Source organism: Aquarana catesbeiana, linkage group LG07 (assembly GCF_042186555.1).
Source record: "Aquarana catesbeiana isolate 2022-GZ linkage group LG07, ASM4218655v1, whole genome shotgun sequence".
NCBI classification, from domain to species: Eukaryota; Metazoa; Chordata; class Amphibia; order Anura; family Ranidae; genus Aquarana; species Aquarana catesbeiana.
In genome coordinates, this window is record NC_133330.1 from 308,502,559 (window position 1) to 308,525,155 (window position 22,597).

The window sequence follows — 22,597 nt, forward strand, 5'->3', positions numbered from 1 at the left end:
AACAAGCGTGTATATAAAATAAAAAAAAAAAAAAAAAAGCTTTGTGCAGTTGATAGTTTTCACAATATTTTATGTCAATCTTTCAAAATTATTTAAATCAACAGTTATACTTCAAGTTGGACACAAATGTATTTCACCCTAGCAATAGAACAAAATATAATTTATTTTGCCATTTTCATGATAACAGTTCATTGTACAGTTGAGGAAACATATGAAATAAGGCCAGTGGCTTGATTGCTAGTGGTTAGACATGTTTGTTTAATCTTTGCCTTAATGGATAGAATCTGCAGTGACCTGCAAAGCAGGGAAAGAAAATACAAATAAAATAAAAAAAAAAAAAAATGACCAAAAAATCCTGCAGACTATTCAGAAACAGCATGGTACAGTAAAACTATCCCACAGGATTTCGGAGCCTACATCTTGTATATAATACAATGCAGGCCTCACAAATTGGCAGCCGTATTTACAAACTAGGTTCCAGAGCTGCTGAACAAAATGGCCGATTTGCTACTTTTATCTCCCCCAAAGTCTGGTCAGAAGCAGCAGCAGCAGATATTTTAAATACCGTGTTGGTACCAGTTTGCTTTGTAACAAATATTTTAAGTATACTCTGTGTATATACAAAGTTTCTTTTTTTTTTTTTCCCCCATTTTCGATTTATAAAAAAAATTCACAGAACTGAAAAAGTCCATAGCTCTCCTACACAATGGAGAGCAGCGTGAGTCTTACTAGGCTGCCGATCACAAATAAGGTGGCCTCAGTTGAACAAAATTCAGTCTTTTAATACCTGCATGAGCCATTTGTACTCCTAAAAATGTATATTAAAGACTTGTGACTAGTTGCATTTGTCCTTCCCTGACATCTCCTTCGGGGACGCAACCTTCCTTGTTTATGGGTATAATGTAGCCATCGCTATTGCCCCTGCTTATCTGGTAATACATCTGTAGATGGTGTCCAGCTCCGAGATTTGGCATGCTTTTATAATAAACGTCCTCGTTCTCACTCTTCCTTGAGGGCGATAAATCCTCTTCGATGTCTGGGCTACTCTCTGGGTATGGAGAGTCCCGTAGATTGGGCATACTAGTGTAGAGAGAGTCTCTGTTTGGGGATTGGAGATTGTCTTCAGCCTCGGCGGTCAACTGTGACACATAACTGTCCGTTCCTTCGGTCTTCACTTTCTTCTGTGGGTGGTACAGAAGAGAGTGAGTCCGTTGTGGAATTAGCGGTGCCTCCAGCTCTTTGTGGTGGAGCTCCAGCCCCGGGTTGTCGCCGTGCATTAAGGAGGAAGCATCCGCAACGATTGCATCGTCTTCGCTACTGCTTCCCCCAATGACAGTTTTGATGGGCAGGGACCGCTCCAGGTTGTGGTTCTTGCTGCTACACCGCAGGTTGTTGTGCACTAGCTCTGAAATTATCATTTTTTCAAATGCCGTATCATTCAGACTTAGTCCACAGTCTACAACTTGTACTCCATCACTGTAATCCCCATTCCGTAGAGAGTAGCTGTTGTTAAAGTTACCATTTAGCGGTAGAGTATCCATGGCACTTGAATCCCTGGCATTGTTCAGTGAATGTCCTGGAAAAGAAAAAAAAATAAAAAGACAGGAACCGTTTAGAGGACATTTTGTTAACCCAGGTAGGTCTTTCGTATATTAAAAATTTAATGTAGTCTAGGACAAAGTATTCAATATCACAGCTGCTATGTAACAATTTAGAAATTTTATGTAACAATTTTCGAAGGTGCTGAAACAATTTCGAAAAAAAAAAAAACCCAGCAGAAAATATGTAAAGGAACCTGTAAAAAAATTTCAAATGCTCCGTTCTCTGACATTCCCATCTGTAATTAATTGCACACCTCGCAGGGGAATAATTTGGGAACCATACCAAAATAAGTCAAGTTATCAAGTTTTAGTTGTGTTCACTCCATGCTCTTGCATATCTAATGCAAAAACTTTGGTAGATTTTATTTATTTATTTATTTTTAATTTGTATTGATTTGTCCTAAACGACACTAGTTAAAAAAAAATACATACATAAAAAAATTGAATATGTATACATCAAATTATAAGCAGATGTACAACCAAAATCAACAAACTGGCAAGCAACTACTTCAACAATGTCTCTAACGGTTCCTCTTTTTTTTTTTTTTTAATCTGGGATGTGGAAACAAACTAAAAAAAGGACAGAATGGAAAATGGACAAATACAAAGACGTTATGGAGAACATAGATAGCCACCTTTCACACTAGAGCCAAAATGTCCCACAAGCATCATCCACAACATGATAGAGCAAGGTGGAATGACTCACTGTGTACCACTCACATTATGGCTGTCTGCTCAGTCTATCTGGGCTAAGTGTAGCTGATATATAAAAGAAAGTAAAATGATTTATTGCACAAGATGGATTACTAGGATTCTCAGCAACTTATTCAGAGCAAGGGTTCAGCAAATGAGATTACTAGCAATAACAGCCTTTTGTTTCTGGTTAATGTAACATAGATTGCTCATATTCTATGCGCCAGCAGCAGCCCCAGGCTTTTAAAGAGTCAAGACTTTGCCAGCAGCCCTGTAGTCTGCATCGGTCACAGTGATAGTACGGAATGGACCCACATGGGGCAAATCAGTGAGTTAAAGGCCAGGATGAGCATCGGGCACCAAGGTCAAAATGCAGAAATGCCAGGAATTTCTGTAAGCATGGTTCACAGAAATTAACCAAATAAATATTGGATGTAGAATGAGGAGATGTCTCTGACATGCTGTCTCACGTACGAAATCGAAGGGGGGGGGGGGGGGGGGGGAGAAAAAAAAAATAACAAAAAAATGTCTACTGCATGTGTGATGGTGTCCTGATGGAAACATGCTCATGTAGACAAAAATGATGTATGAAACACTTATATTTTTTTTGAAATACAAGAAAAAAAAAATACAAAAAATAAAATAAAAATGAAAAATATATATTTTTAAAATCAAGATGAACACCATTTGATTAACAGACATATGAGAAAAAAGATGAATTAAAAATTAATATATCAATATTTTTTTTCAAACAGCCTGCACAATATGACGTTACTGCATTGTATGCAAGATTTGGAGGAAAATGGGACAATGAGTGGGAAGGCTGCTATTGGAAATCATGCCGAAGGCTGCAGCCTAATAAGAGCCAATAAATCGACAATACAAATTAGTTCCTGCGAAAAATTCAAGTTGCGATGTTCGTAAACATATTAGCTAAGGTCAAAGGATCCTGGGATTTATTTAATAAAACTATGAAAGTAATGGGACTATGCAAATTAGCCATTACTTCAGGCTACTTAAGGGTGCTAATAAAATCCTGCAATTAAACATATGATGGTAAAAATGTATCCAACTTAAAATGAAAGGATTAAAAAAAAAATAAGTTTTATTCTATTTTCCAAATGGTTTTTAGAGACAAATATGTCTTTATTGTTTACAACAAAGAAAAACGGCAATACCCTCCCATCGATTCCAAATGGTTTTTAAACCATATCAAAATAATTATACCTAGAATATTAATAGCGAATAATCGAACAATATAACAAAATTATATTCTTTCCTACAATTCCTTGAGATTATTATATACCTTTTTACTATGGATCAACTTGTATTTTGGATTTATTGGCCAAAGTTTTTTTTTTTTTTTTAAGTTTGACTGTTTTTTTTTTATTCTTTGATTTGTTTAAATGATGTATCTATGACATGAGGTATATTAGAGAATATTTCATCATAGAAAAAAAAAACAAATTGATAATTAAAATGAAATATCACTCTGCGCCGTGCAGATTTCAAGGTGTGCAAAATCAATGACAAAAATTCATGTGTGTTGCTAAACAGGCTTTTTAGGTATACAAATTATCAACCTATGATATTTTGAATAATTACTGGATAATTACTGTCTGATCACATGTACAAAGTTTTGAAAAGCTAGAATTTGGTAAAAAAAATAAATATTAAAATGTTCCCCTTTTTGAAGTAAATGTGGGGAAATTGTTTTCTCTGATATACTTGCATCAAAGTACAGCAGATTTTTTTTTTTTTTTTTTTATAATTTTTGAACAGCAGATTTTTTTTTCTGCTTCTGATCAGGTAATTCACTTGAAGACTTTCCTTAGCCTGTAGCAAGATTACTGTGGGAATGTAGAAATGATAAGCAAATAAAACATTTCTGCTTGACAGCACTCTTTTAAAAAACAGCAAATTATTTCAGCATTGCAAATATATTACCAACTGAGATTGCAGTATATCCATTGCTGTTATCCAAATGTAGACAAAAAAGTCCAGATTCAATTTGAAACTAATATTATTATGTCTTTGAATACAGATTGTGAACCACTTGCCCGCTGAGTTATTTCATGATTGATAGTTATGTTTTAAATGTGCCTGTTTAAAAACCATGCTGAAAAAATTTACATTTGATAGGCAAAGTTAAGTTTTACTCCCATACTTGTCTCTCTGTAGTTCGCTAGAGGAAAGCATAAGTAAAGAAAAAAAAAAAAAAGGAAAGAAAGAAAAAACAAAAAAAAACAAAACAAGAGAACAGATAGGACAGACCGACGTTAAAATAGAATTAAGTGTTACGAAATTTACAGTAGCAGAACATTGAATAAAGAATATCTCAATGTCATATACTTAAATAAGCAACAAACATATAACAATAACACAACTTTGAACGCACAAATTTAGTTTTAGGTATAAAAAAAAAAAAATCTGTCTAATGATACAATAGACAATATGGTTTATCAACCAGCTTAAAGCTGCACTATACTATAATTCATGCCGGTATGCTGCCATTTTTTTTTTTTGGTCACTTGCTAGCAAATAACCTAATCCTGATCCGCCAAGCAATCACCGTGCTTAGTATGATAGAGAGTTGTACCTCTACGGGATAAAAATCTTGAAGATGGACTCTTGGACCTTGTGATGTCAGTCCTGAAATAGTATATTAAGATTTATCCCACCTGTGTTGAAAACATGGATAATGATAGGTAAATACTAGTAACATCGCTATATTATAGTGCAGTTTTAAGAGGCCGGCATAGGGAGTGCTGCATGTCTGTTAATATGTAGGACAGAAAAAAAAAAGGAAAAATTAAAAAAAAAAAAAAAAAAAAAAAAAAAGAGAGAACTGCATGTCCACAGGTTTTATGTTTAAAGAATGTGGTGAGTGATAGAGAACAAATGATTTAAGTAGAAGCACACCTGGTGGGTTAAACACAGGAGCAGTAGGGGTATTACATACAACAGTTTCGGCGAGCAGTGTGTTATAAGGGTTGTTAGTGCCATGGGGTCGAAGAAGAGGGTTTGTTAGTAGGTAATTGCCAGTCATTCCTAAGACAAAGAAAACAAAAATAAATTAATCACTTCTTGTGGTACTGGCTCAGCACCTTCAATATCCCCTCTTCCCCACCCAAAAAAATAGTTTTCTGTAGGTTTGTGTTTTTGAGCAGCCCTTCACTAGTTAAAAGTAATTCTATTTAAGGACTATAGTTTAGGCAGCTAAATTCTAGGAGAATATAAATGTGGCAACGTTTTTTTTTTTTTCTCTTTTAATTCACAGGTGCTTTTTAAAATCCTTAAAGTAAACATCATCTAAGAGTGACATTTAATAATTTACACAAAATTACCGTCAGACAAGAATGGTAATTAAAAGCACAGAAAATGATGTAACTTTTCAAAATGCATCTGCTTGGGAAAAAAAAAAAAAATCTTAAACCTTTTTGCGTGTGATGAGGGAATTTAATGCTTAATGAATATTTTAACAGTGGGGCAATCCCTAATGGGAAAATTTGTGTTAATAAAAAGAATGACAAAAAAATACAGAGGAAGAAAAGAAACTAAAACATACATGAGACTAGAGCAAGACATACTGCCGTAAAAAAAATAAAAAAAAATAAAAGCTTATGCAAAAACAAAAGAAGGCATGCTGCAGAAGGACAAAATACCAAGCGCACATTTGAACAGTAAAAGGCCAAAAAGAACACAAAATAAAAAAGCAGCAACATATTGTACAAGAGCAATACATTCAAACTGTAAATGTAAGCAATAGTATAATATATGGTACAACAACAAAACGTATCTAAATCTATATAAACAGACTATATGGGAAGATGGTGGAAAAAAAAAAAAATACAATTTACGCTTTATTGGGTGATCATCTTAAGTAATTGTTGCAAGACACTCTAGAGAATTGAACGCTTCAGTTTTCGGAAACATAATTTACTGGTTAAACTTGTTTTAGCACGCAATGAAGCACCAAAATTGTAAAGAACAGGCAAATCATAACAAAAAGCTAAAGCAGCTATAGTTAAATTGGGAAACAAAACTGTTCCAGGGAAAATGTAAATTAAATAATAAAGAAGATATATTATAGATCTACTATAGTTTGATATTTTATATCAAACAGCAGCACAGAGGGAAGAAAAAAATTGAAAAATTCCTAAGTTTTAGTCCAAAATGTACAGTCCCATATATCTGATTTTCCTGCCTGGCTGTTGCCAGTCATTTAGTAACAATTGAGGTTAATTTAGCTTGGTTAGAAAATATTCATAAGCCACTGTATGACCACAGGTAAAAATGTTTAATACAAGCACTAAAAGAAAAAAAAAAAGAAAGACTGCTGGGTAATTACCTTGATTAAGGGTAGACGTACTGTTTATGTCACCTGAGATAAAAGATGATTCTGATTGCTTCCTCACTGTGTCATTCCACATTCTTCTGATTCGACTCTGAGTACAAAAAAAAAAAAAAAACCTCCCAAAATTAGTTCTTGAATTTTTGGCCAGCATGAATGTCAGTTTTGGCATACTGTGCAATTAGCTGAAAATATCTATCATATTTCAATTAGAGGAGCTGCAGTTAAAATTTTGGGGCATGCTAATGGATTACTGTTGAATATGTTTAAGAGGCGGGAAAAAAAAAAAAACTGGAGATCTGCAGGAAATATTTTAAACTGTATCAATTCGGTTAAAAAAAATGACAGCAAAACATGCATTTGCCATCTAGATCACTGTAATGAGAAGACAATTAGTGTATCTCAACTGTGAGTCTCCAAAGGGAAGCTATAAATAAGGTTAATTAAAAATGCTGTCTACTTCTTTGTCACCTGGGTGCCGGAAGAGTATCGAGCGCTGGTTCTTGCCGTCGATGTTTTAACCACGCTGTGGGGGCTTTCGGTCGGAAGACCTCCGCAGCAGTAGGTGTGCCTGAAACACTTGCTGTACTCTTTGCGCACCTGTAAAAAGAAAAGGCTTTTTAAACGATGGAGGGAAGAAATCTAAAAAAAGGTCTTTTAATCTAGCACAATTTAATGGGTTTGTTTACCAGACCATTGATTTACTGTAGTAGAGTCAACAAAAGTAGCAGCTGACATTCTTCGAGAACTCAATTAGCATCTGTCTTGAACAGCAGCTCTCCGGGGTCATAATGAAACATAAAAGTTTCTTTCATTAAGTAAAACTTTTGACTCAACTGCAATTCAAAGATTTACAGAAATGACATTTTTAATTGAAATGTCCAAGCCAAGACAAGTCACATGCGGGAACACAAAAGCGATTGTAAAAGCTGTCCAAGTTTCTGAGACACCCCCAACATTAAATTAAAAAAAATATATAAAATACGAACCAAAAATCATTTAAGAATGGAAATTAAAGCAAAGTTATAAGGCAACCAAATGCATGAACCTGAGTTTATTTTGAGACACCAAAGTGTCATAAGACATGCTATATAAAAACATTGCTTGTGGTTCTTCTGTCTTAAACATGTCTGAAAGAGAAGCATTTGAAAAGGCCACAGAAATCAAATTCTTTTTTTTTTTTTTTTTTTTGGAATTTGACTAGCATGGAAAAATGCTTTTTGTTCTGACAATTTTTATACTTCAGGCCCCAGTAAAATGAAAAATACAACTGAGGCCAGACAACAAGCTTAAAGTGTTACTAAACCCACAACAGTAAAATCAGTCTGTATATGCAGTCAAGCATGCTTGTTATACTCACTGTGGAACCTAAGGGTTTAATCTTTTGCATTGTGTATAAAGGCTGTTTGACCCTGTCTCTCTGATCCTCCTCCTTCTTTTACGGTCTCCAAAAAATAACCGGATGTTTACAGAGCCAGGGGACGGGCTGCACATGCTCAGTTTGGTGTGTATTTCTAAAGAAGTTTTTTTTTTCTTGGGAGGGTGCATGTAATCACCACAGGGCCAATCAGCACTGTTCAGACATGTCCAGACAGGGGAGAATGAAAACTCCTCCTGCAAGCTTTACTAGGAACTGATAGAAGTCACAAGGCTGCTATATATTGCTGATGAGAAAAGGTATTTTGCAGTTTCTATTACTAAAATAAGTGCATTTCCATGTTCTGTGTACTGTGGGAGACCAGATATAGTGAATGCAGGCTCCTGGGTTTAGTAACACTTTAAATGCTTACATATTCTATGCAAATAGAACATAAGCTTCAAAACAACCCCCAATGATCTCTGTAGCTACAGGTACCATAGAGCAAATAATTACCAAAATTCAAAAGTAATACAGTGAATTGTTTTTTTTAAAGCAGAACTAAACTCTCTCAATCACTAATAACTATTTTAAATCCTTATGCTGCTAGCCTTAGAAAATATAAAGATATATATATATATATATATATAATTTTTACCTTTTATTTATGTACAACATTTCAGTTGATTCCTGGTTTCTGGCCTACGCAAGGGGGTTCTCTCAGGGCAGATAGATTCCAGGAAGTAAATGCTACATTAATCATCTGCCCTCACTCAAGATGGCCATGGCTAGACATGCTAGGAGGGGGTGTTCTTCAAAGCAATATCTCACCAAAATAAAGCATAAAGACATTGATGGATGTAGGTGCTTGCTTTGAATATTAAAAACGAATTGAATAGAATTTTTGGTTTGTGGTGGTGGTTTAGAACCGCTGGCAAGAATCTACCGATTCTGTGTGTGAATGTAGCCTTATCCAGCTTCTCTGATCTACTGGGACTGGAAGTAGCAATTTTAGCAGCACCCCCATCTAACATGATGCTCCTACTTTCAGATAGCACAGCTTTCTAAGAGCACCATTATAGCTTAATGGTCAAGACACAAGTCTGTCGATTTACACATTCCTGCCCAGCAGCTTTACTACCTGATGTGTTTGGAGCAAAGCTTCTCCTTATCATAAAAAGTGGCCAAACAGCGTGGCCCCTTTTCCTCCAAATATGAATTCCAGCTTTCCAGGCTCCCTAGGCAGTGGCTGTGATAATCAGGTCATTACGGACCTTGTGACTAGCTGTGCTGTACTGTAATATCAGTGATCTATAGCTAGATACCATGGGATGCAGTCTTTCCTAATGTTGCATAGTCATGCAACATCCATCCATATATTAAACACACTGAGGGAAAACCCAGCACTGTTTTAAAGAATATTTAAAGTGTGGTGCAGGAAGCCTGCGTAATACGGGCCTTCAGAAAAGAAACATGCCCAGGTCTTCATCCGATGTTCTATTACTCCTAGGTGGAGATCCTCTCAATACGCTGCTGTTGCATGCCCAAGATACAAGGACATAATGCCAGACACATGGGTGTTTTTGAAGATGACTTGTAATTACTCTGGGCAGCAATGAAACGGTTCATTAACAACAGCAGAAAAAGAATCCTGGAGTTGCTTTCAGGCAGAGCTGGAAGAGAACCCTTTGTATAATTTCAACAGAGGGTCAAAATCCACAAGTTATTTTTCTAGAAAACCTCAGCTTTATTAAGAAAGCAGGATATTTTTCTTGTTAAATTTGTTTATGTTGAAGTTACTGAATACAACAGATACGTTTACCTTTTTGTTTTTTTAGCAAGCATGTTCTGATATGTCATGTTCATGCCCTTTGCTTCAACATATTCTTATTGAAAGCCTTAAAACATTGTAGCAGCAGCCTAACACACAGGTACAGATTATTTAACATTATTAATTAAAGCCAAAGTCCAGGGTGATAAAAAAATTAAAAAAAGAACAAATCATACTAGTATATACAAGTAGCATAAAAACCTGAATTGGCTGCTAGAAGCCAGTATGTTCTGCCAGTCTAAATAGTGAACATGCTTACAGAAGGAGAGAACAGAGTGAGTAGGGTGGTTACCTATCTTCCGCTCCGTAGGCTACAAGTACCCTGCACCAAGCCATACTCCACAACTAAAGCTGGGATCTAGACCTGATGCGGTCTGTCATGGGGGCATTTGGATCACAAGAGTGGCTGAAGAGATTTACTAACTTCTTGGAAGATAAAATAGTAGACACAACTGATGGAGTTTAGCTTCACAAGGCAAAGGCAGGCCATAAAAAATAAGCTTGAAACTGACTTCCCCTGCTTCCTTACCCTACCCTTCTCTGATACCAAACTCCAACCCCCCACTCGACTGACAGTATACTTATAAACCCATTGCACCCATATACTTCTGATATCAATCAAGCCAAGTTTTCTATTATTTATTTGGTGGTATGCGACAAACAATAAAATGGTAGCTTCACAGAACATATAATCCGTATGAAATACACACATTCAAAATACAGGAGCATCCTGTCATGAGTAGTAGATGTTAGAAGATGGATCTTCTTACAGCTTGTTAACAGGTAGCAAGTTCTACTATGCTCAAGCCCAGTTTTTAATCAATCTCTCTGACCCACTCCCTGGCACCTGCTTTTACAGGAACAGTAGACATATGCGATTTGTCAAGTATTCCTGGAGGTATGGTCAAAATTAATGCCAGGGCATTATATCTTTATACCAATATAACAACTAACAATGTGTGACTATGGGTAATACAAAATTACATAATGAAGTCTGTCACCGGCAATAACAGAGAAGTTTTTGTTTTTCTAAGTAGATTCCAGTTTTTCTGAAAATAGATTCCACCCTGCCACCAGATCGGCTATATTTGTATTTCCAGTAATAGCGTGACAAGCCTGTTCCTTAGGTAGCATTTTCACCCTGTAGTCTTAGACATGGTAAATGGTATGTTCAAACCCCAGTAACAAACTTTTGCTGGACAGCTTGGCCTGTTTAAAGGAAGTTGAAAATAAAGACTCTACTGGAAGGGAATCCGAAAAAGAAACACTTGTGTTAACACTAGTGACAGACCGCATCATAGATGCCATTATTTATTTTACCCATAACACCACTCAACATTCCTCAGAATACACAGGTTGCACTGCCTGCTAGGACTTCAAACACCATCTATATACACAAGCTTCAGTAGACCTTTCTCAAGTCACTGTCGTCTTTTTCACTATCCATAAAGGAATTGTGGGACACTCCAGATGATATTATTAAAAAGAAAAGGTTTCTCTTTTCTCTCTTACAGAATTTGAGGTAGAAACATAATGGATATTAACTGCTTCTAAAACATCCCGGAACTAGGACAATACCAATCAAAAAGGTATTTTGTCCAAATAACCCCCATTGCCGGGACCAGCTCCCAATATACCTATTTTGCTATAAATGTACATTATCTGTCTGTAGTGCACATCCCTCTGTCATTACTGGTAAATTACAGCTTGCTCGAAGCAGATAGAGACTCAACGCTATCATCTTGTCAAGTCAGAAACATAATAGTTTTCACTTTCACAATTCTATTTCACTGTTCAATTTGATGACGGGCTAGTAATAATGGAATAAAAAAAAAAGGAGGCCAGATAAAATATGCAGACAAGGAGAGGGTGATATGTGAAACTTTTATACTGCAAAAGACATCTTCTGTTGGATATGAGAAAATTTCCGGAAAACCGAGTCTGTTAACATTGGTTGCCAGAGTAACATTAAGACCTAAGAATACTGCGTTCCAAAGAGGTCATGATTTATGTATGTGATCTATTTTCAAGGTATATACAGCGGTGTAACTATAGGATTTGCAGCAGTTTCTATTATAATGGGGAGAATAGGAAAAGACAATCTTTTTCAACCTTTTTGAGGTCCTCTATACCATTTAGAGTAAAACCTGCAGGAAGCCATAGTAATTTAAACTCAGATTGGAATTACAAAATACCATAAACAGAGGTTACCATCAGTGAAAACTACATTCTCAGATTGTTTGTGGACCCAGAAACATACAGCAATATAGATAGAGATTAATGGTTAAAGGTGTGCCCAAACCACAACCTTCCTGTAAAACCTCAAGATTAGATGAGCATTTTTATGGCTGGAGACCATGCATGTTATTTAATTTTTGTGAACAACTATGGGAGCATCAGTTAATTAAATGAAGGGGTTTAAATAGTTTCAATAAAAATGAACTGAGCCTTCTATTAAATAAATACTAAAGGAGCTTAGCTGCGTTACTTCATAAGTGGGGGATGCATGGAGAGCAAAAAGTGAGGATGGTCTCATGGCTTGCTGGAAGGAAGTGGACACTTGGCTATGTGGAAAGGGTAGAAAGACACAGCTGACCACGTGCAGGAAGAGGGAAGGCACAGTTCCCATTTGAGTGCGATAAACAAGAGGACTTTGTTTAAACCATCGACTTCGATGGAACCATGCATCTTCCACTTTAATGCAGAAGCCACGGATTTAAAGGTTAACTTCACCTCTCATTCACAGAGATCTGTGAATTAATTGACTACAAATTCCATCTTTCACCGTGGAAGACTGACGTGCAGTTGTCAATGGTACATGCGTTCAGTAGTCATCACACTCAAAGTCAGCTGACACTTCCTCCAGCTCGCCAACTGGAAGTCCATGCCTTTGTACGGACAGAGAGCTGGGGGGAATTAATCTGCAGGAGTCAAGCACTGCACCTGCGATCCACTGATTGTGGGTGCAATGCTTTGCAGGCTTCCACATAATAAAACGCGCTTTTTCCTACAAATACAATATATGTGCTTTTTTTTTTTTTTCCTAAAAGGTGGACTTAAACCTTTAAATAAGCTTTTATTGAGTTGAGTTGATGAGTGATTACTTTGATACTTAAAAAAGTGTTACTAAACCCAGGACCCTGCATTCACTATATCTGGTTTCCCAAAGTACACAGCATATAGAATTATTTTAGTAAATAGAAACGGCTAAATATCCTTTCTCATGAGCATTTAAAGCAGTCCTGTGACTTCTATCAGGGTCTGGTTAAAGCTTGTAGGAGGAGTATTCTTTCCCCCATGATTGTCCAATGAGGACCCCTGACCCTCTATCTGGACAGTGCTGATCGCATGCACCGATGATGAACGCTCTAGTAATACACACCAAACTGAGCATGTGCAGCTTGTCCCCTAGCCTCTGTGATATCTGGAGATGGTTCAGGGACTCTGGAACAAGGGGAAGATCAGAGAAGACCGGATCAAACAGCCTTTTTACATATTGCAGGGGATTAACCCCGTGAGTATAACAAAGCATGCTTTACTGCATATACAAACTGATTTTACTGTTGTGGGTTTAGTGACACTTTAAACCAGGATAAAGATATTTCAGTTTGACTGCTTGCGGGTAATTACAGTTTGCTCTTCTCATAAAGACTGGGGTAGAAATTAAATTAAAACCTTCTCTACAGCACTACCACATGTCAATCTGTTCTCCTGGTGGATAAGGCTGCCCAAAACATGAATGGACCAAAAGAAAGTTAACAATATTAAAAGGAAATGGGATATGAACAGATTTACAAAGGTTTTCTTTTTAAATAATCACGATAAATAGACCATTTTAAATCGTTTCATTCATTAACGAATACAGTTTGTGTTTGTCAAGGTCCCATGCAAAGCTCTGTTGCCATCAGTCATCCCATACTTACTTTCTTTTGAAGGGCACAGTGGAAGATGAAGATAAACATTCCCTGGAAGGCATTGAACACTGTGAAGAGGTACGTCATTACAATAGTCTCCTCGTTGATGTACAACAGACCAAAAGACCATGTCAGTCCCAGCAGACACAGGAGTGCAAACGCCCCAAGAACCCAGGACCTAAAAACAGATAGGACCACATCAACGGTCAAGAACGTAACACTTAAAACTCAAACACCGAACATAGGTGATTGTGATTATGATTTCTATTCAGGCTTTGGCATTGTACGAGTCTGTTCATAAAGTCAATCAAAGACAACACAGGCTACTTGATTTCTCAATGACTTGAGCTTCATCCTTGAAAAACTATAATGCTCCAAGCTGACATCGGATCAAACATGAAAATATGTATCAATACATGACTTTGCTGTCATTGTTAGCAAGTTCTTAGCGTACAAAGGAGCCAATACAGACAGCTTGATCAATGCCAAACAGCTTGCACATATGGAGCGAACGTTTTATGGTAAATCCATTGTTTTTAAAATAGCAAATCAAGGTAAAGATAAACTTAAAGGAGAAGACATGGTATGATTAAAAATTGATTTACATTAAAAAATGCTACTTATAACATTCAAAACTATACTTATCCATCTGATTTATTGGGTATTTTTTGTATTTGTCTGTGGTATTCTAAAGGCAGTTTCATATATTATATATACACACACTCACCAACATCAAACCACAGGCAACCTCAAAGAATTAGAAAGAAAGAACTAAAAGAATTAGCAACCAATAACATTACTTCTTTCATTATTAAACTTGCACTGGAAACCCAGTTGCCAAATTGGTTGCTTGGTAACACAATCCAACAGGTTGCTATAAGAAGCAATAAATGCATAGTTGTCTTTATAGAAGACAGACCTAAAACTGCATATAAGTATTTTTAACCTTGGCCTCTTTGAGGAAAATAGAATATTTACGGTGCTTAATATCTCAAGCTTACAAACACAGAACTGGACAAGTCAGAAGCCCCCTCCCACAATGTTCTGTTGTTAGGGCTCTATAGTATTTGACCTATAGCGAGATAAATTGAAAAAAAAAAACAAAAAAAAACATAATGGGTGCAACCTAAACTAAGAATTAAAGACTTATTTGTAAGAAGAAAAAAAATATATATATACACTATATTGACAAAAGTATTAGGAGGCCTGCCTTTACACTCACATGAACTTTAATGGCATCCCAGTTTTAGTCGGTAGGGTTCAATATTGAGTTGGCCCACCCTTTGCAGCCATAACAGCTTCAATTCTTCTGGGAAGGCTGTCCACAAGGTTTATAAGTGTGTCTATGGGAATGTTTGACCATTTCAGAAGCGCATATGAGGTCAGGCACTGATGTTAGACGAGAAGACCTGGCTCGCAGTCTCTGCTCACATTCATCCCAAAGGTGTTTTATCGGGTTGAGGTCAGGACCCAAACTTGCTCATCCATAATTTCGACCAGTGCACAAAGTAAGGTCCATAAAGACTAAGGATGAACTCAGGCGTGTTCGCACACCCCACGTGCAGAGCCCACCAGGAAGCCGGCACTGCGCTGCGCTAATCACAGGCAGTGAGACATTTACCCGATGTGCGGCTGCAGAGATCGAGAAATGTCTCACTGCCTGTGATTAGCACAGTGCAGTGCCGACTTCCTGGTGGACTCTGCACATGGGCTGTGCAAACATGCCAGAGCTTATCCTTAATAAAGACATGGATGAGCGAGTCCTGACCACATCCTGATAGAACACCTTTGGGATGAATTAGAGCGGAGACTGCAAGCCAGGCCTTCTCGCCCAACATCAGTGTCTTAGCTCACAAATGTGCTTCTGGAAGAATGGTCAAACATTCCCATAGACACACTCCTAAATCTTGTGGACAGCCTTCCCAGAAGAGTTTAAACTGTTGTAGTTGCAAAGACACCATTAAAGTTCATGTGTGTGTAAAGGCAGGCGTCCCAATACTTTTGACAATATAGTGTATATAGAAATAACAACTTTTGGACAAACTGCATTTACAATAAAGTTTGAACCACACCATTATAATCTTCTGAATTCAGTGACAGTTTTTACAACTGATTTGTGAATAACTGATGTGAGATAACCGGTCTCACCATTTTCCAGATACACCATCTGTACCCTCCAACAATAAGCAAAAGCAACCCAACTCTTCACTATACACAAATAGACCAGAATTGTTTTTGATCCAACAGTTTTATTTCCAGCACCCCTGATGGTTTTGCACAGATTACACACGAATGTTATCAAGCAGCCTTTTTTGCTATAAATCAAGTGCCTTTTTTTTTAGGTTAGCAAAAGAATATTTTTCTGGGTTTCTGACATTTAAAAGAAATTGGTCAAAAGGGAATTCCTGGGGATTCACAGCTCAACAAATCTAGAAACAATTTTACTTCTCAATCCATGATGTCTCATCACAAAAAGCTGAAATGAATATTAAAAAATAGACTGCATATGCAATGAGGCACATCCTGACAACACAAATGAGAAAGAAAAGAATAGGGGAAAAAAAAAAAAAGTCCATGATGAATGGGAAGTAAGAAATAAAAACCAGCAAGGAGGGGCATAAAATTGCCATGTGTGACCCAACTAAAAAAATGAGCAGAGGAAAATCGAATGGAGGACAAGGAAGATTTGAGTTAGGGCATTCCACATCTAGCTAATGGTCTCTTACTTGATAAAAGGCTTATTATCTTCATATCTAGAGAGCATTACAAGCAGAGGAGAGAAATCAGATTGTTAGAGACAGAAGTGGAGCAGAAAGAATGGAGCATTTTATTTATTTTTTTATACACAAGGCTGAATTAGGGAGGAAGAAAGTATAAAAATATATAAAAGGCATTGTTCAAATGATAGAATTTTATCGGGGGGGGGGGGTTTGTAAACGGGATTGCGTTGATTCTATTAAAAAGGAAAAAAAATTGAAGAAAAGGTCATGCTACAACTGTTAATGTAAGGATTCACCTTACCCAGGTAAGTCCGTATTATAGTAGCCGTCACATACACGATAATTACTGGAGTGGATGAGACAGAGGTAGAAAAAAAAAAAAAAAAAAAAGAAAAAGGGAAAGATAAAGATAGATGCTAAAACAAAAAGCTCTCCTAACATGCAACATGCACTGGAGGAGTACATTAGTCAAAGAACGGCACTAACTGCTATGTCCACATTCCACTGCGCTACTAAAGGCTATGACGGCCTACTTCCCACAAGAGTCTCTCTTTATTAAAAAACAAATAAAATAAAAAAAGGCGCCTCTAAGTGCAGAATTAAAACTTTTAATAGCCCCAAACAAGATTAAAAACACTTACAGAATCAAGGATAAGAAGAGGCATAACATGGATGTATGAAGCAGGTGATCCGGCATCAGGAGGTCCCAGTGTATCACAGCTTTCCAGGGATAACGATATGCAGGGGCAGAAGGTCCCAGGATAACCAGCAGGTGAACACCCCAGGCTCTGGGAACACTGGTGAAACAATCGCGTTGTCTGAGTCAGCTGAAGAAGGAACCAATCAGTAGTTCCGAAACGCGTCCCATTTTGATGGCATATTTCCTGTTTGCGGTCCATGCTGGTTGTTGTCCCCTCCCGCTGACGTCATTTCTGGGATCCATGCTCCATGCTGACTTAGACGACGCGATTGCTTCACCAGTGTTCCCAGAGCCTGGGGTGTTCACCTGCTGGTTATCCTGGGACCTTCTGCTGCTGCATATCGTTATCCCTGGAAAGCTGTGATACACTGGGATCTCCTTAAGCCAGATCACCTGCTTCATACATCCATGTTATGCCTCTTCTTATCCTTGATTCTGTAAGTGTTTTTAATCTTGTTTGGGGATATTAAAAGTTTTAATTTTGCACTTAGAGGCGCCTTTTTTCTTTTATTTGTTTTCCATTAGAGATTGCTTCCCTCTTTGAGTGCAGCCCTAAGTGTTTGAAGTCCACTTCATCCATCCAATAAAGACACTAACTGCCTGGTCCTGACATTCTGAGCGCCCTTCACATACATTTTATCTCTTTAGTAGATATCAGGCTAGGATACTAGTGCCATTTTTTAAGAGCTGCTATTGTTTTCCGCTTCTCACTGAATGCTAACCTACCCTCTTTTTCCAGCTGCTATTTACTTTCTCATTGGGGGCTGTACACCCTCAAAACTAGATGAGCCACCAGGCAACCTAAGCAGGGGCCTAAGGTCTTGTGGACATCCAGTGGGCCAATTTTCATGCTCCTGCAGTAAACTGGGGGGGGGGGGATAGCACAATTGGTCAAAGCTGTGCACCTGCCTGACAATTCACAAGGGAGATGTTCTTGTAGGCAGTTGGTGTATAATGGGGTGTGTTATGCCAATAAAGACGGTGTAAATGAGATGTCTGCTCTGTAATTATTGCAATCATTATCAAGGTCAATCAATGCTTTGGGGGACAAAAGCTTCTACCTTGCCAATAACCTCATTGTGCCTTAATCCATTGGTGTGTCATGAGATGCCATGACACCAAGATGCATTTAAGCAAATGGTTCAGGTGCAACATGCCATCTTAGGAAAGTGCTGCAATGCTCTTTACCTAGGCCAGAGTTTCTCAACCAGAGTTCCATGGAACCCCACGCAATCCAGCGGTTGCTAGGGGTTCCTTAAGCAATCGTCAATTTCTGACTCTCAGATAAGTTCCCACTGACACCATTGATCTTTTTAGCAATCTGTAAGGGGGAAATTGTTCCCAATGACCAAAAGTGTAATGTGCATTCTTCCCACTGACCAACACATTAATGTGTGTAGCACTAATATGCCATTTTAAAGGCAAGCGCCATCTACAACCGATGCCTTTGCATGAGAGCTAGTAAGCCAAATCATATAGCAAGTCCTTGTAATTCTCGCAACACATGGGAGCGATATATCAGCACCACAATTCCCAGCTCTGCCTAATGGTTGTGAATATGCCAGATAAAATTATTGCATCCATACCCCCTTAAGAAATACCCATAATATTAAAGATGTATGGCTTTGAACATATATGGCAACAGAGTGTTTGGTGTCAGAGCCTGGTTTGCAGAGTGGCACCTGTGTTGCAGTCTAGTGGGAAGGTGTGGAGGCACAAACTGCTATGGGGAATGCTCCTTACTGAAAATAGAGGAAATAAAGGATGCTCGCCTGGTGATATAATACCCCAGGTAACCCCAAGAATTCAAAATGTCAGTTTTGTTTTGCTTGTGCTTTTAACCCCAACCTACCTAGTGATGCAACTTCTGATTACATAATAACTATCTTAAAAGAAAGAATATTCCCGAGCTGCCTAAAATAGCAAGGATACAGTCCTAGTTGCAGTAAACACTGAATGGATCAACCAAAAAAAACAATAAAATATTTTAAAATGTGAGTAAATTCGGCTCCTTGTTTTAATAAAACGTACCTATTCTTAAACATACTTCACGATTTGGACCTCCATTTATCCTTCCCTCCTATACATTACAATGGACTTGGAGCTCCCTCCTCCTATCTACCGTTGAGGTATTCAAAAGAAAACCCTTACTGGCTGTGGCAGGAATTTGGATTATCTTTGTCATTCTGGTATTTTCTCATTCCATGAAATTATGGCAGTAAGGTAAGGGACCACCTTGCACGGGAGGTTCAATTTACACCGAAGATTTCTTATCACCAAGTCACTAATAACCTTCTTTGGATTCACACTAACTACTATTTGTTATAGCAGTCACTATCTTTGTTCACTGTTACGAAGATAGTATACTACCAAGAACTTTACCTATGAATTATATATATGTGTTTTTATTCTTCTATATTTTTTTGTCACTATTTGTAGCACTTGCTCTTTATATTGATTGCCCCTTGGCATTTTATGTTTAGGATTAAGGATATTCTGTATGCTATATCAATTTAGTCACTACCTAGAGCGCAATATCACATTGATTTTGATAACTATCTTGCCTAAATGCTTCAATTTACTCAGTATGCCTTGCATAAGGATGGCTGGTGAAATCTTAATTCTGAAGTAGAAGTAAAGGCTATGTGAAGTCTGAGCCCTTGTCAACCATCTGTTAGGGGAGCTCTCTTAACCAAGCTGATCTCTTAAAGGCCAACTCTGGGCAAAAAAAAAGTTTTCTAATGCAGCAGTGCTATGCCTGCACTGAATGGGTCAACTGCTCATTTCGTTTAGGGGTGAGGAGAAAGCCTATACTCACCCAATCCTGCGATCAATTGGAAAATGGCGCTCCCCCACAGCCCAGGGGTGGATGGTTCCTGCTCTATGGAGCCTGCTCTGGGCTTGGAATAGTCCACAGTTCAAGACCACTGGAGTGTGGGGATGCCAGACTAGTCTTGTGCTGGAAGGATCAAAGGTTTCGGTAAGTAAATCTCCTTTCTCCTCTCCCCTAGACAAAAAAAGAGCAGTTGACCCGTGCAGTGCAGGCACATCCCTACTGCATGGGAAAACTTTTTTGCTGAGTTGGGCTTTAATGATTTGAGGGCATGGGTTCAGGCTTCATGCTGCTCGTCTGTGGTAGAATGCTAACAAATAACTGCAGCAACTAAACAGAGGGAGAGTTCTTCCTAGAAAACCATTTGACAGAAAGTCCCTTTTTTTTGCAAAGTAAATCTTGGTCACTGCTTGCTCACTCCTCAGTTCTTCAACTAAAAAAAGAAAAATAGAGAAAGTCCCTGGATTTTTTTTTTTTTTATCCTCAAAACTATCGCAATGCAACCATCACTTTCTAAAGGTCACACCATAAAAGAGCAGCTGTCAAATAAGAGGCTCCTCTAGTGTACAAAACCTTCCTTTCTGTGGATTTGAAGTGGCATTGGGATTAAAGCAAACATCTGTTTAATTAGTCACACACAACAGATAATCTGCAAGTTAACATTAGTAATAAAGAGTCAATTCTCGCAGGAGAGCTGGATTACAAGTGAGAAGTACTTCAAGCCCTACATCACAAAGTCATTTAACAAAACAAACCTCACATAATCATGTCAGCCTTGTGGACGAGAACATCATTTTAAACTGTGCTTTAAATGCAAATGAAATTACCCTGTTGCTATGCAATACTTAAATTTATTTACGCAATTTAGGAGCGTCATTTAGGTGAAGGCATTATCTCTGGACAACGTGCAAGTAGCAGCGCGATGGTAGCCTGGCTAATCGCACAGCGACATCTTTACTGCTGTCTGATAAACTGCTCAGCGGTTATTGCGGAATTCCCTGTATCCATTGGAAGGAGCGGGTCACTTACTTAATGTTTTCCAAACGACTGGAATCTGGCTTTAAAGAGTTGGAATGCTTCACCATTTTGCACAGCGTGATCACCAGGAAAATAATGTTGACCTGCATTGGAAAGAAAAAAAAATGATTAAACACTTGAGATGATACAAATATCTTAAGGAATTCCAGTTGAATTAAAAAAAAAAAAAATCTGTGGACCTAAAAAAATAAAGTACATCTCTGCAAATACACAATTCTCAATTTTATCCCTTAACGTGATTGTAAACGATCACCTTGTAAAACAGCCCATTCAGTTTAAAATAGAAATGAAATGCAAATCATTTTTTTTTATAAATATAAAAAACATTATAAATACCTCCCCCCCCCCCCCCTTTTTTTTTTTTTAATAAGTGATCACATTCCCTCAGTTCTCAGCTGTATAAGAGCTGGGGGAGGAGAAGCAACAGTTCACTTAGCTTCCCAGTGAATGGCTGTGCAGCGGGGGGGGGGGGTGTCAGGACAAGTCATAGATAGAGAACTGACCGTGGTGTGCTCTCCTGCTTAATGTGGTCAGGTTTTTAATTTTATTAATGTTGTCAACCCTGCCTGCTGGACTGGAGAGTTCCCCCTATAATCCAAGCCTTTTAGTCCTACTCTACATTGCATACATTGATTTCTTTTACAGCAAAACAGAGATGTCGCTGTGAGCCAAGAGCCTACCCTTGTAGGGAAAGGGCTCTTGGGAGATGTAGTTCTGGGAGGTGTACTGTGTCAGCAGGAAATTGCCTTCCAGCAGCTGCCCCTGCGAGAATCTTACAAGCCTGGTGATATCACAGACAGTAATAAAAACTGTTGATAATGGAAAACGTAATATGTGGACACATACTATAAAGTGATTGTAAATACTAAAAGTTTTTTTTTACCTTAATGTGTGCCCTGTATTACGGTAAAAAAACAAAAAAACTTCCACCGCCTGTTAAACCCCCCTCCCTAACACTTACCAGAGTCCTCTATTGATCCAGCGCTGTGCCTGTCTGCAAGTCTTCTCTCCCCTCTTCCTGGTCTCACAAGCATTTACCATTGGTTCCTTTTGCTGTCAATCAAATCTAGTAAGGAGGAAAGCGGGAGCAGATGCTCACAGCCCAGCTTGGGAGTTCCCCCCATAGCAAGCTGCCTGCACATACAGAAGAGGAGTAGCCAACAGCATGGGCAGGGGACTACAGAATAGGGAGGTCACTCTGTGCAGGTAATTATATACCTCTTTTTTATTTTAATTAAAAAAAAGGTTTGCCTTTACAATTACAAATGGGAAACTATACAGATACAGTTTTTACAGATGTAGCTAGATAGCTGAGTCAAGGATATTCCCTTAAAACTTGAGACAAACAAGTACATGGTTCAAATAAATATATGTTTATATTTTTTATGCCAAAGGATTTGTAATTCTGAACAGTCAGTTTTGTAATTTACCCAAATTTTTCACATTGCAGAACCAGAGAGGTGACACAAAGTTCACAATCAAGCAATCTTTCTTGGAGAGCATTTCCACTTCCTATGTCACTTTTCATTGCTTGAAGTAGGAGATTGATGGGGCTG

General features: G+C 37.9%; 1 protein-coding gene across 23 annotated transcripts in view; it reads right to left on the reverse strand.

Annotated features, from left to right (window-relative positions):
* Positions 1–626: 626 nt before the first annotated feature.
* ADGRL2 (adhesion G protein-coupled receptor L2) overlaps positions 627–22,597 on the reverse strand; it is a 297,985-nt gene continuing 276,014 nt past the window's right edge. For 3 of the 23 annotated variants that reach the window (XM_073593658.1, XM_073593654.1, XM_073593656.1), the window contains 9 exons: positions 21,033–21,124; positions 16,772–16,816; positions 16,477–16,503; positions 13,760–13,928; positions 7,120–7,248; positions 6,646–6,742; positions 5,217–5,345; positions 4,462–4,479; positions 627–1,576 (listed from right to left, as the gene is read on the reverse strand). In XM_073593658.1, the coding sequence (XP_073449759.1) occupies positions 822–1,576; positions 4,462–4,479; positions 5,217–5,345; positions 6,646–6,742; positions 7,120–7,248; positions 13,760–13,928; positions 16,477–16,503; positions 16,772–16,816; positions 21,033–21,124 (1,461 nt within the window). In that variant the 3' untranslated portion in view covers positions 627–821. Of the gene's footprint in view, positions 1,577–2,321; positions 2,361–4,427; positions 4,480–4,893; positions 4,976–5,216; positions 5,346–6,645; positions 6,743–7,119; positions 7,249–13,759; positions 13,929–16,476; positions 16,504–16,771; positions 16,817–21,032; positions 21,125–22,597 lie in introns of all 23 variants that reach the window. The other 20 variants (XM_073593678.1, XM_073593657.1, XM_073593661.1 and 17 more) reach the window with 15 other exon arrangements.